Raw genomic sequence first — 13,683 nt, 5'->3', positions numbered from 1 at the left:
TCAGAACATAATGTTCATCATGCTAGAGTGTAATAGTATGCGCTTCAGATTTGTTTTTAAAATAACTACATTGTAATTTGTACATTTTTGTGGAGGCTACGGATGCGAGGGTGTTAATGTACTGCGCGTTTGCAGCATGCTCTCGCGGACACGCGTAATCTCCGTTGCTCGTGCTAGTCGCGATTTGAAGCACCTCCTTCACATTTCTATTTCCAGGTTGTAGCCATTTTGAGAGCTAAACGGTGCGGAAGAGCTAACTTGGAAGAGGTGGGAAAAGATTATTGTTGTTGAGACGAGCCTACTTTGTGGTGTAGGATTTCAGTTGCTTTTATGGTTGGCTAATACAATTCTAAAACATTTGTTAGCCCACGTTACTGATTTCAAATCATTGGCCAACGTTAGCCATGCTACTTGCTAGCGTAGCTTCCATGGGCCGTTCATCTATCCAGCTAGGTCGCTACAATTTAATGCGCTTAAAGCCTTTTTCAATAAGGCCCAGAAATGTGTCTCACTGCAGGATAGCTAATGCATAATTCACTGTAAGCCATATGGATAGTTGTGAAGTGTATCTTGGCATATTTTACATGCATGCATAACAAATCATCGCGAAACAAACAACGCAATTTGGTTCATTTTGGCCCGACCTGTAAACAGTTGACGTAGCAAGTTAGCTCTCGCTGGCTAGCTATATAGCTATATCATTGTAGGTATCAGAAACGTCTGCGTATGTTGTTTACTGTATTTGAAACTAGCTTTGAAACCTAATAACCTACACGGATCCCTGTCTGTCCTTACACAGATCACATGATATCTCTACCCAGGTTGTTAGATAGGAACCACAGTGAGCACAGCAAGATGTGGGACCAGGGTGGTCAGCCCTGGCCGCAATGGCCGCTGAGCCAGCAGCAGTGGATGCAGACTTTCCAGCACCAGCAGGACCCAGGTGGGTGATGTCACCTACTCAGAACCCTACACGAAGCCCAGAGATGGATAGAGATACTCATCACCAAGTTGAGCTAGCTACTGTGGCTAGCTATGTCACACAGTTGCATGTAGAAATGACAAGAACTTTGGCCTCCTATACTTTCTCATTGCAGGAAATTAGACATGTAGCTAGTAACATGTTCATAAACCACCTCGAACCACCTGCTGATGTTTGAAGTCAAGTCTTGTGATAAACACACTCCTCTCAAGTGAACAAACTCACCGTTGTTCCTGTGGTTGTCATTTGTAGGCCAGGTAGACTGGGCCGCGCTAGCCCAAGCCTGGATCGCCCAGAAGGACTCTACAGGCCCGGCCGTGGACCCGGCAAACCTCCAGCCCAATGGCCAGGAGCCTCCTGGATTGGACCCAACACCCCCCAGCAACCATGGGCCCTTCCAGGCCGACCCTACCTTCGGCCGGATGTGGCAGCCTGGTAGAGACCCTGCTTAAATCCTCAGAGTATAGCATTAGCAATGCTAATTAATAATAATTAGCAATTAGTACGTTAGCTTCAAACTGAATCGCGGGTCCAGATTTGCATGCAGCTAACCAAAAACACACAGTTAGCAATTTCTATTTTGTTGGTATATGACATGTCTGTAAATTGTACGTGTGTCTCCCTCCTCCCCCAGAATGGAGCATGCATAGCCAGCCCCCCCCTCCACCCCCAGAGCAGGCCTGGATGCCCCCGGGGACGGGACCTATGGATGTGGTGGCGCCCTCGGAGGACAGCAACAGCCAGGACAGCCTGGAGTTCAGCTCCGACGGTCCCCACGGGGCCTACCCCCCGAACAGCCATGGGTATGGGGCTCAGCCCGACTGCTACGCCACGGCCCCCATGGCCATGAACCAGTTTGATTATCAGGTATGCAGACATGCACAGGAGGAACCTTGAGTTTTGGTTTTTGGGGGGGTTTTTTCTCAGAAGAGTGGGTTCTGTAGGCGGAGAGGCGTAGCCGGAGTCTCTTGTTTGTCGTCCCAACAGCCGCTCTCTTCGCAGTGATGATGATTATGATGATGATGAGGAGTGTAAATGTCCAGCTAGCCACAGAACCGGCAGTTAAACGATATGTAGCTAAGCGGGGGGGGGGCAGCTGAAAGTAATATAATGAACCCCCCCCTGCCCTCCCAGGGCTCCAGACTGCTCTAGCCAGTCTCGCTGGACCAGCTCCCGTGATAACTTCCTCGCTCTCTCTCTCTCTGCAGCATGGAGCAGCGGGCAACTATGGCCCCACCCCGCCAGGCTTCCACCCCCCCTACTGGCAGGGCCCCCCCCAGGGCAGGCGAGACAGACCCCCGGGCTTCAGGGACCGCCAGAGGTCCCCCATCCAGCTGCCTGTTAAGCAGGACAATGCTGCTGCTCTGGGTGAGAGACCTCTACCACAAACACACACACAAGCTTACATATTGCACACACACAAAACACCATCACTGCCTTCAAAATGACACGCCACGCCCCCCCCCCCCCCCCCCCCCCCCCCCCCCCCCCCCCCCCCCCCCCGCTTAACCCGACTGTGTCGTTGGGAAACGGCCGTCTCCGTCCCCAGACGCGGTGAAGAGGCGCACGTTGCCGGCGTGGATCCGCGAGGGCCTGGAGAAGATGGACCGGGAGAAGCAGAAGAAGCTGGAGAAGGATCGCATGGAGAAGGAGAGGGCCAAGATGGCCAAGGAGGAGGGGAAGACAGGCGGGCCGCCGGAGGAGGAGGGAGACCCCCGCATCCCCCGCAAGAGCAAATTCGTAAGAGAGCCCTCTCTCCTGCTACACACCCCCACAAGCCTCTCTCATGTTCACCCCCACCCCGGCCCCTAGATAGCGTTCCCCATGGCGACCGTGGTACCCCGTGGTGGTTGTTGATGGCCATCTTCTCTCCCCTCTGCCTGCTTCAGGACAGCGACGATGAGGAGGGCGACGAGGAAGAGGCCGGGGAGGTCGAGGAGAGAGGCCCCGCAAAGAAAGATGCGAGGAGCCGTAGCCCCTCCCCTGCCCAGGAAGGCCTCAGCGAACCAGAGATGACCGATGAAGAGCGAGACTTCCAATTGGTACGTTTCACCGCGCGTCAGGCTTGTTTCCCCGGGTGTTTAGGCTCCAGCCGTGTTTAGATTGAACTAACAACACGTGAGCCAAGCCGATCATGTGTCCGGCACCTGCCGTAGAATGTGCTCTAACGTGCCGGAGCGCTCCGTGTCTCTCCTCAGATGGTCCTGACCAAGACCCTGCTGACGGAGATCCTGCTGGAGGTGACCAACGAGGAGATCCAGCACGTGGCCAGAGACACGCACCGCAAAGCCACCAAAGGTCCGCTCCGTCCCCTCCTCTCTCTGTTCCTCCCTGCCCCCCCCCTGCTCCACCCCTTTCCCCAGCCTCGTCACCACCCCTGCCCCCCCTGCTCCACCCCCTTCCCCAGCCTCGTCACCACCCCCCTCCCCCTGCCCCCCCCCCCACTCCCCCCTCCAGCCTCTTTTCCAATCTGCCTCGGCCCTTCTCTCTCTCCCCCACACAGCCCTCCGGGCCTGACTCCCAGACACCAGTCTCTCAGTCTGCAGAGCGTGTACATTCCGTGTGTTGTGTTCACAGTCTCTTTTGAAGTGTCCCAGTGCAGCCTTCTGTGTGTACGAGGTTGGCTGAGTCGTGTGGCGCCATCTTACAGCCTCAGCCAGCCTCTGCGGCAGCAGTGGATGATGGGTGGATGAGGGGAGGGAGGGAGTGAGGGAGGAGGGGGAGCGGAGGAGAGCCCGGGATGTCACATGAGTCCTCGTGCCAGCTAAGACTCTCCTCAGCACCCCGAGTCGGAGCCTCTGACCGCAGGCCGGCTCCGAGCAGCTCTCCCCTGCCCCCCCTCCGCCGCACCCCTCCCTCAACACAGACAACCGAAGTGGCCAGTGCTGCACTGACTCTCCCGTCCCGCCATGTTTTGACAAGTTTGAATGTGTGACGCAACTTTGGTTGTCGTCGTTGTTTTGTTTTCTTTGGTGTGTTTTTTTTTTTTTTTTGTTGTTGTGCTTGTTAACCCTTCTCTTCTCTCCACTGTGTTTCTCCTTGTGTCTCTTCACGCACGCCCCGGGGCCGCCGTGCGGACCGTGCGTTGTCTCTTGGCTCTGATGATCAGACTATGGTGGGCTGTGTGTGTGTTAACATGTTGCTCCTGTTGTTGATGTGAATCAAAAGCTCCTGCCAAACAGCTGGCACAGTCAAGCGCACTGGCTTCTCTGACTGGCCTGAGTGAGTACCCCCCTCCTTTCTTTCCTGGGGGGGGGATGCGGGAGGGGAGGGGGTGGGTGGGAGGGGTGGGAGGGCGGAGTGTTGTATGTGGGGGAAGGTGGTCTCAGAGCTCCAGCCTAGTCTCGTCGCAGCTGTTTCTAGTCATTACCGAGGCCGATGCAGGCTCTCCTAGACTTGAGAAGAGTTTTTGGGTGTTGGTTGCAGTGTGTAGTGTGTAGTACTCAGATGTCGTACTCAGAATGCATGCCTGCTAACAGTAAGTGTCTGGGTTTTCAGGTGAAGCTTAGCTAGGAAGACAAGCCACAGGGGGGGGGGGGGGGGGGGGGGGGGGGGGTTGTCTATGGGGTGGTGGGACTGGGGGGGGATGGGGTGTGTGAGAGTCTTGTGGCCTGGCGGCTCCTCTGTGCTCACTCGGCGGGGGGGCTCTGTTGTGGCAGGCGGACTGGGGGGACTACGGGCTCGGAGGAGAGCGAGGACGAGGAGCCGCCCAGCGCCCGGGGCCTCCGAGTCGTCGGACACGGACGAGGAGGAGCTGCACCTGCGCATCCAGGAGAAGCAGGACGCCTTCCGCCGCAAGGAGAGGGAGCTGCAGGCCCAGCTGGAGAGGCAGGCGCAGGAGGCTGCCATAGCCCGGGGTGAGGCAACCAAAATATGACGAAAACAAACAAAATATTAATAGTTTTGGTATGACGTACCGTTATCTGAGGTAACCGTGGTGACTGTGTTTCATCCCTCCTGTACAGAAATGGCTTTGGACAGAGTGAGCAGAGAGAGGGCTGAGTATGTGGAGGGCCAGCTAGACAGTCTGCAAAAACAGGAAGTCAGGGAGAGGGAGGCGGAGCCCGCACTAGAGAGGCGAAGGTCACGCAGCGAACAGGAAGCCAGCGAGGTTAGGGGGGCGGGGCGAGGAGGGAAGCGGGCCGGCACAGTCTCCCCTAGCAACGGACGCAGCAGCTCCTCCCACTCCAGCTCCAGCCGTTTCCAGCAGCCGTTCCTCCTCCCATTCCTCCTCCTCGGCCTCCTCGCGCTCCTCCTCGCGCTCCTCGTCCCCGCGCAGGAAGAGGAGGCGCAGCAGCCGCTCCTCCTCCCACCGAGGGAGCCGCCGCAGCGGCAGCCGGGGCTCCCGCCGTCGCCATGGTGGACAAGGCCCAGGAGAGGAGGCGTGACCGGAGCGAACGCAGCTCCTCAAGGGAGCGCCGGGCCAGCAGGGGGCGCAAGAGCAGGTCTGAGGACCGGGCCAGCCGCAGCAGGGAGAGAGACAGGGGGAAGGAGAGGGAGAAGGAGAGGGAGCGGGAGAAGGAGAGAGGAGAGAGAGAAGGAGAGAGAGAGGGAAAAGGAGCGGGAGCGGGAGAGGGAGAAGGAGAGGAAGCGAAGCAGAGAGCGCAGGGGACAGCTACAGCAGCAAGCACAAGCAGAAGGCCTCCAGCAAAGACAGGGAGAGGAGGAAAGACAGGAGCCGCAGCCAGGGACAAGGACAAGAAGAAGAAAAGAGAAGGAGAAGGAGTCCTGACAGGAAGAAAGACAAGCAGAAGGCCAGGGAGAAAGAGAGGGACGTAGTGGTAGAGGAGAGCAACGGGAAGTCCAGGAGGCGGAGGGAGAGCGAGCAGGCAGAAAGCCCCGAGCGACAGGGCGCCCCAGCAGGAGAGCAGGGCCAGTAAGAAGGGCTCCGCCAAGCCTAGCAAGAGACACTCGGGACTCCGAGGCCAGCAGGTCTAGCCCTGAGCTTAGCAAAGAGAAGAAGTCTAGAAAATCCAAACGTAGTCGCTCCAGGTCGACGGAAACGTTTCTCACAGGTCTGGTAAGAAGGCAAAGCCGCAAAACACAAGTCTAAGTCACGATCAAGGTAGTATTCATTTTTTCTCCATCCCTCTTTTTCTTATAATCTATGTCTCTATTGTGTGTCTGGATGTATGCGTCAAGGCCTTTTAGCCAGTGGTATTTGTAAGAACTATTGCCAAGGGCTCTCACTCAAGGTCTATTTTTTGAAAAACATTTTCTGAAGACTGAAAACTACCTCCTAGAAACCGTTCGCTTTTCAGATAATCATGGCCATTTTTGTACAATTCTGCACCAGCATAGTTAACCTCCCGTTCATAGGGGGGCGCTAGGCCCCATGTGTTATGTGTTTAATATGACGAGCTCCGTGCTGTTCAGCTGCCCAGCCTGCCTCATGCAGAGCCCTAGAGAGCAGCGAGGCCTGTCTGGGGTGTGCTATATGCTTGTCCTTGTTCTGTGTGTGCGTATTTGTAGAGTTTTAAGCGTGTGTCTGCTACTCTGTGAGAGAGAGTATGTGTGTGTGCGTGCGTGAGAGAGAGAGAGAGAGGAGCAGCACTAAGGCCCCCTCCCCCCCCCCCCTCCTGCGTCTCTCCTCCAGGTCCAGGTCTCCGTCTCGTCGCCGACGCTGAGGAGATCATGTCTGTGCCCCTCTTAAATTCCATGAGTTTAACAGGCTTGTCTCATTGTCGAGGCAACAGTGTAGGTGGACTCTCCAGACCCCTCCCCCTACCCTCCCGCTCTCTTTCTTTCTCTCCACCCATCTTCCTCTCCATTTCTCCCCCTTCTACTTTGTAAATATGTGTTCTTTTTAAGTGAAGCCTGAAAACAGGACATTTTGAATGCTAGGGTTTTGCCTTGTATCATGCAAAGCAAAGTGCTTTGTAAGTGTGTAGAATCTCTAAAGGTGTATTATTTTAAACCATAACAGAATTAACAGAAATCACAATGTTGATGTAATCCAATAAAAGTGAAATGGTCCCTTTCCCTGTCTGCACTGGTCTGTTTGAACCAACTTTGACCCAAATAACTCCCTGAAAATGTTTGTTTTAATCAAGTTATTAAAAGTATTGTCTGAAATTATAAACATTGTATCACATTTCATTACATTATATCTCCACTGATGAATGAAACGCGTGCTCCTCCAGTTTGTAAACAGACACGTGGTTGGCCGTTGCTGCTAAGACTAGGAACTATTTTTGTAATGATCCGTGTTTCCAGTCGGAAGAAAGCATAATGGGGACACGGTCACATTGACTGGTCTGTCCGATACATACAACGCTAAATAATAAGTATGTATTTAAGCAATATGTATTGTAAGAAGTTTGGGGAGCTCGTGCAAGGGATATGTACCACAAGTTTGAAGAGAGACGGGGCTGCGTCGAGAAGGAGAGTGTTAAGCTGGACCTCAGTATGTCAACGGCGCACTCTGCTTCTGAACCGTCGCGCATATCCAGCTGTCCAACTACGCCCGGTACCAAACCATGTCAGGTAAAACATCTACAGCATGAACCATCAGCTGTTAATGACTCGTATGCTTTTATCCAAGCCAGGTCAAAAACTATAGAATACACTGTAGGATTACTTTAATCAAGTGTGAGTTGACTACTTTTCACTCACTAGCCTATTACCTAAAGTGGTGCACATTATCATCAGTCCGGTTAACGTGAACAGCCTGTCGTATACCTGCAGGGCCTGCTACGCCTCGCAGTCCACCGTGGACCCAGACGAGGTGAAGAAGTTCCAGGCGCTGGCCAGCAAGTGGTGGGATGAACAAGGGGAATTTGCAGCCCTCCACTCCATGAACGACTTACGGGTGCCTTTCATACGGTCTGTGCGTTTGTCTGAAGCCAATGACTAACAATTGGTCACTTCAGCTTTTGACAATTTTACAGAGACCATTCAGGGTCTGTTGAGGGGATGGCCACAGGGTGGATTGTTACGACAGATATCAAAGCTACAGAGAGCCTCCACATCAGCACTGTGCTAGAAAAGTGGAAGGGGTGCAGTATTAAGGAGAGAGGAGATGGGGCTATTTTAACCGATTTGATCTGCTGCCCTGACCCCATCAACTCTGCGCTGGCCATCCAGCCTATAATACCCCAACACCCCATGTCCTGTTGATGGGTTGCCGTAGTGACAGCTGATGTGGCCACACCCTCCAGGCAAGACCCTGCTGTTGCTGGGCTGTCAGATAAAGAACATCAAGCTGTTGTTACACTGATAGGTGTGTCATCCCAGCACCGGATCTGTGTGGAGATGGATGTGGTTGGGGCCAATTGTTTTTGCTCTGTAATGTACCTAGGGGATGATATTCAAGCCTATTTGTCATCGCAACAGTGGCCGGGGGGTACTGGGACAGAGGGAGGTGTCAGAAACATGGAGCACAACAGGCCTTCACCCACCCCAAACAGGCCTTCAACCACCCACCCACCCCACCTCTCCTACCCTCCCTATCCTACCTCTTTTCTGGCTCCACCTCAACCCTGCCCCCCCCCCCCTCACCCCAGTGTGGAAGAAGCCCATTGACTTCAGTGCATTCCACCTCCAGCGCTGTCAGACTGTCGCAGCGACAGGGAGCACAGACTCGCAGACTAGTTCAGGTAGTGATCTCGGACCTCGGGGACTTCCTATTGACCTCTGACCTCTGTCCACAGGGACAACCTGATGAGTGTCCACGGGGTGCGCCACCCCGGGAAACCCCTCGCCGGCCTACGCATCCTGGACATGGGCTGTGGAGGAGGCCTCCTCACAGAGGTAGCACCGCCGCGTGTGCGCGCGTGTGTGTGTGTGTGCGCGCGTGTGTGTTTCTCAGAAAGCAGGACAAGTGGGAAGGGAGTGTTCAACAAGGAGATAGGCTGCCGTCTTCCCACCATCCCATGCATAGCTGTTTCGGTGTTCCAATCGTTCGAATCACCAGCATTCAGATCACATCCAGCTCTCCTGGGAGGTTCCTCCTCAGTTGTCGGCTGTTAGACACGGCCCTGCGTGTACCAGCGTCCAAAAATACACCCAGGCGTCGGCCTCAGCGCTGTGCTCTGCTGACGTGACCGGTCGCGGTTTGGTGGAAGGGACAGTCGGTACTTTACTGTTGTTTACGTGTTGGTTAGTTTGGATATCTATCAGACGTTGCTTTCTGCTGTGGACGGACCAGCTGTTAGGGCTGATGCGAGCAGACAGCATCAGGTCCCATTATCGCTGTCTGTCACCCACACACACAATGTACTGTACACACTGCGTGTGTGTGTGTGTGTGTCACAATCCTGTGGCGAGGGACGTTCCCTTCACAGGAGATCAGCTGTGGAGGGCTGACTAGACTGGGAGAGGACAGTCTGGATTTCTCTCTCCGACAAGTGACATTTGGTCTGTTTTGTCTTCCACCCATAAGGGGGCGACAGATCCCCAGCTTCCGTTAACAATGCAGTGAAATAGTATGCAGTGTCAGAGTGGGCTCTGGCAGTGTCGTCTTATATTGCGATGTCGAGTCCTTCATCTGCAGCGCCAACCAGACAGCTCTTTAGCGCCATCTGCTGGCAATTAGTTTATCCTTTTTATATCAAAACATTGTTTTTATTTTCATACAATGAACAAAAGACATGAGGTCGATCAGGTGATGTGAAAGTCTACCATTCTGTGATGAACAACTCCTATGTTAAATTGACTATATTTTCAGTTGTCAGACTGTTAGTCGGATGTGTATCCTGTTTAGACGAGCACTCTTCTCCCTTTTCTTTCTTTAATCAGCAACAGAATGTCATATTTTCTGTACTGTAGGCTGTTTATAATATCTATCCATTGGTTCAGGGATCATTTTTGATAAGCATTTGCTTACATCCAGTTCCTGAGCTATGTTTCCTAGGGAGAGAGAGAAAGTGAACTAAATGTCTAGTTCCCTTTACCACTTTGGCATTATGTAATCTGGTGAGTTGCTATGGTCCATCTGGACTAACACTGTACTCATCACCCTCCCTCTCTCTCTCTCTCTCTCTCTCTCTCTCTCTCTCTCTCTCTCTCTCTCTCTCTCTCTCTCTCTCTCTCTCTCTCTCTCTCTCTCTCTCTCCCCCCCCCCCCCCCCCCCCCCAGCCCCTAGGCAGACTGGGGGCAGACGTGTTGGGTATTGACCCGGCAGCCAACAGCATCGGCACAGCAGAGCTCCATACCTTCCGAGACCCGGAGCTGCAGGGGCGTGTCACCTACCGGGCCTGCACCCTGGAGGAGCTGTCGCAGGGCCTGGAGGGGGAGGGGGGGGAGGTGGGGGGGGGGGGGAGAGGAGTCCTTCGATGCGGTGGTGGCGTCTGAGGTGGTGGAACACCTGGCTGACCTGGACACCTTCGCCCTCTGCTGCGGCCACGTCCTGAAGGTAGCTCACGTGACCTGCTGCCTGCCGCAAAGTCATCATGCGATGCTCTGTCTTATTGTCATATGAGGAGGAGTGTGTGTGAGTGAATGTGTGTGCGTGAGTGTGCGCGTGTGCCCACCAGCTCCTGCACACGCTCTATTAGCCCTATATTTGTGTCTTTGCTGTTAGTACTGTGTGTGTGTTCACCAGATGTGTGGGTCAGTGTGTTGGAAGGCCAGCACCTCTTAATCTCCTCTAATGCCTCACATCTTGTTAGAGCCGCAGCCTTACTCAGGCTGCAGTCCATTCTATCTGAGTGGAGCAGACCCTGTGAAGCTGAGCTGAACCACGCGATTACGCTATGTTGCATTGTTTATTAGTAAACAGTAGAGGTCAGGAGGATCAGTAGATAACTTGAGAGAACAATGGAGACCTGTAGAGAGCACAATAGCACAGTAGAGAACACAGTGAATCGGTGAACTACGGTTTGGGTAGACTTTCCCCTGTCTTGTGGCTGTTCCACTAACACCTCCCTCTGCTCCCCTCCTGTGGCTATCCACTAACACCTCCCTCTGCGCCCCTCCTGTGGCTGTTCCACTAACACCTCCCTCTGCTCCCCTCCTGTGGCTATCCACTAACACCTCCCTCTGCTCCCCTCCTGTGGCTGTTCCACTAACACCTCCCTCTGCTCCCCTCCTGTGGCTATCCACTAACACCTCCCTCTGCTCCCCTCCTGTGGCTGTTCCACTAACACCTCCCTCTGCTCCCCTCCTGTGGCTATCCACTAACACCTCCCTCTGCGCCCCTCCTGTGGCTGTTCCACTAACACCTCCCTCTGCTCCCCTCCTGTGGCTATCCACTAACACCTCCCTCTGCTCCCCTCCTGTGGCTGTTCCACTAACACCTCCCTCTGCTCCCCTCCTGTGGCTATCCACTAACACCTCCCTCTGCTCCCCTCCTGTGGCTGTTCCACTAACACCTCCCTCTGCTCCCCTCCCGTGGCTGTTCCACCAACACCTCCCTCTGCTCCTCTCCTGCCAGCCCGGAGGCTCTCTCTTCATCACCACCATCTCCAAGACCAACCTGTCCTACGCCCTGGCTATAGTGGCGGCAGAGCGAGTGCTGGGCATCGTGCCCAGCGGTACCCACGACTGGGACAAGTTCATCACCCCTGTGGACCTGGAGCGCCTCCTGGAGTCCAGTAGGTCTCCCGCATCTTCGTCATCCACTTCCTGTTTCCCTCCTGTTTTTCTTCCTGTTCGTCTTCCTTCTCCGACCCCTCTAGGTCTCCCTTTTGTTATTGATGCATTCTTCCGGATGTCTGTCTTCCTCCCTCAGATGGTTTTAGTGTGGAGAGTATCCAGGGAATGCAGTACAACCCTGTGTCTGCGGGGTGGAGCTGGACGCAGAGCACCAGTGTCAACTACGCCCTGCACGCCGTCAAGAGGAAGGAGGAGCCCCCACCCGGCCACACCCAAACAGGCCCCGCCCACACTGGAGGCAGAGACGCGCCCCCTTCTGGACACAACTGAGGGCGAGGGAGGGGGAGGGGGCACAGGAGGGGGAAGACTGGGATGGAGGAGGGAGGACTGGAGCATCTGGAAGGTTCTTCCCCGGAGATCGACTGTAGGAGATGTTCCGGAGCAGACCGGAACATCTCCTGAGAGGATGGAAAGACGGGGCAGGGGATGGAACAGAGCTCGTCTGGACAGTCCCTGTGTGTCTTGTTGGCAGGTTGGTGTTTTTTTGAGCCAGCAGACTCCAGACAGCAGTGCTGAGCTGGTGTGACCTTGTTTGAAGCACACACTGCTGCCCGCTGTCTCGAAGAATCACCATGAGATGAGCTGAAGTCCGAGTGTTCACGGCCATGGTGGCCACGTTTTATCTCTGGGCGAGGGGTTAGATGTATACTGTTCAAAAGGAAAAAGACAGAATCATGCCTAATAAACAGATGAAACATGTATGGATTTCATCATTTACCTCTCCATCCAGTTCTTATCTAAAGCCCTCTAGGCTGGCTGGCTGGTCCAAACTGGTCTAGGTCTTCGTACACATCAACTGTCTCTCTGGTTTGCCCATAGTATAATCGATGGTTCCATTCACTGCACAATATATCTACCACATAATTACACGCTCCATCAAAAGAAGTGTTGTTTCATAATTAATGGTTGCGTAGGAAGCCCTGTTGTCTCTGAGCCACATGAAGCTGTCTGAAGAGGCTCTCTCTTCTGACCCACAAATATAGGACTGGGCTGTATCATCCCATCTCCATGGCAACTAGGGGAGGGTAATTGGCTTGTTAGTGAATTATTACATAACTCCACCTCAAGCCTTCCAGGTGGGAGTGTCACTCCTAAAGCAACATTAACAAACCAGCCAGGCTGAAGGTTCCTTAGGAAACAGTTGGAACTTGTTCTGCTTATGGAACAGTAGATCTGAAATTGCTGGTCCATATCAGCAACATAGATGTTCTATTACAGAGAAGAGATGACATGTGTGAATTACCCTCCCTTAATTCAGAGTGTCCCACTGAGCAACAGGCACCCGATTTCGAAAGCCGCTGACTGACGATTATGGATTCTTAAACGCCATTATGTTAAGATCTTGATTGAGCTTGGAATGTTGAAGCAACATTATCTCCCCACACACGCGTTTGAAAATGATGAGGGCATTCCGGTAAACTACAGCACCAGGGTGCGGAGAACACCGTGTTATTGGCATACTGCTTCTCGCTGGGTACGTAACTGCCCTTCAGTTAAAGAATCCTTACGAAATCAGTTGTTTTGCAACAGAGATGCGTAAAGCAATTGCTACAGAGAACTCGCAGTACCAATGTATTTTTCGAGATGACTGTCCATATTCACTTTACAAGTTGTTACCGGGTGAGTAAAACTACAAAGTCTATTGTAATTTTTGTGTTAGGCTGTTGCTAAAATAGCCGAGTTGGCACCGGCACCGGATACGCGTGTGTTTTGTTGGTGTGTTTATATACAGGTTGAAAACAATTGTTTTCATTGTCAGTTTAACAGTAAGTATTATAAATGAATACCATATAATATATAACATTAAAGATTCCACTCATAAAGAGGAGGATACAAAGGTATAGGCCTAGTTTAATTTTTGGATCTCTTATTGCTCTTTAGCTAATACCGGTGGATTATGAGGGCTGAAACAGTTTGCATGAGACATCTGCTTTAGCCCAGTTCAGATATTCAGGTGGACAGTCTCCAGGCTACAGTATGTTCCCCGTCAGCTCGCATCGTTGTTAGTTTAACTGAGATGCGAGGGGAGTGTACTCCGACGAGGCGCGGTGACATCACCGGCTTCCATTGGAACAGACAAAGGCTCCGAGCTCTGGCGGAGGATG

The 13,683-nt window shown here is 53.3% G+C and overlaps 2 protein-coding genes across 2 annotated transcripts; both read left to right on the top strand.

The window, feature by feature from the left end:
• The first annotated feature begins 238 nt into the window (after positions 1-238).
• Positions 239-6,963, top strand: pnisr (PNN-interacting serine/arginine-rich protein). Its single transcript, XM_067238621.1, is given in 17 exon segments — positions 239-267; positions 822-943; positions 1,235-1,417; positions 1,617-1,849; positions 2,191-2,350; positions 2,532-2,722; positions 2,872-3,024; positions 3,181-3,280; positions 4,151-4,204; positions 4,642-4,839; positions 4,948-5,590; positions 5,592-5,813; positions 5,815-5,896; positions 5,898-5,987; positions 5,990-6,013; positions 6,016-6,047; positions 6,579-6,963. Coding segments are annotated over 16 exon segments (2,484 nt in total). The 5' UTR covers positions 239-267; positions 822-855; the 3' UTR covers positions 6,610-6,963.
• A 247-nt stretch (positions 6,964-7,210) lies between these two features.
• coq3 (coenzyme Q3 methyltransferase) lies at positions 7,211-12,277 on the top strand. The gene is given in 7 exon segments (XM_067237822.1): positions 7,211-7,468; positions 7,670-7,807; positions 8,635-8,734; positions 10,061-10,242; positions 10,244-10,337; positions 11,358-11,517; positions 11,655-12,277. Coding segments are annotated over 7 exon segments (1,065 nt in total). The 5' UTR covers positions 7,211-7,271; the 3' UTR covers positions 11,849-12,277.
• The last annotated feature ends 1,406 nt before the right edge of the window (positions 12,278-13,683 follow it).

Source organism: Osmerus mordax, chromosome 6 (assembly GCF_038355195.1).
Source record: "Osmerus mordax isolate fOsmMor3 chromosome 6, fOsmMor3.pri, whole genome shotgun sequence".
Classification (NCBI taxonomy): Eukaryota; Metazoa; Chordata; class Actinopteri; order Osmeriformes; family Osmeridae; genus Osmerus; species Osmerus mordax.
This window is presented reverse-complemented; position numbering and strand designations above follow the sequence as displayed.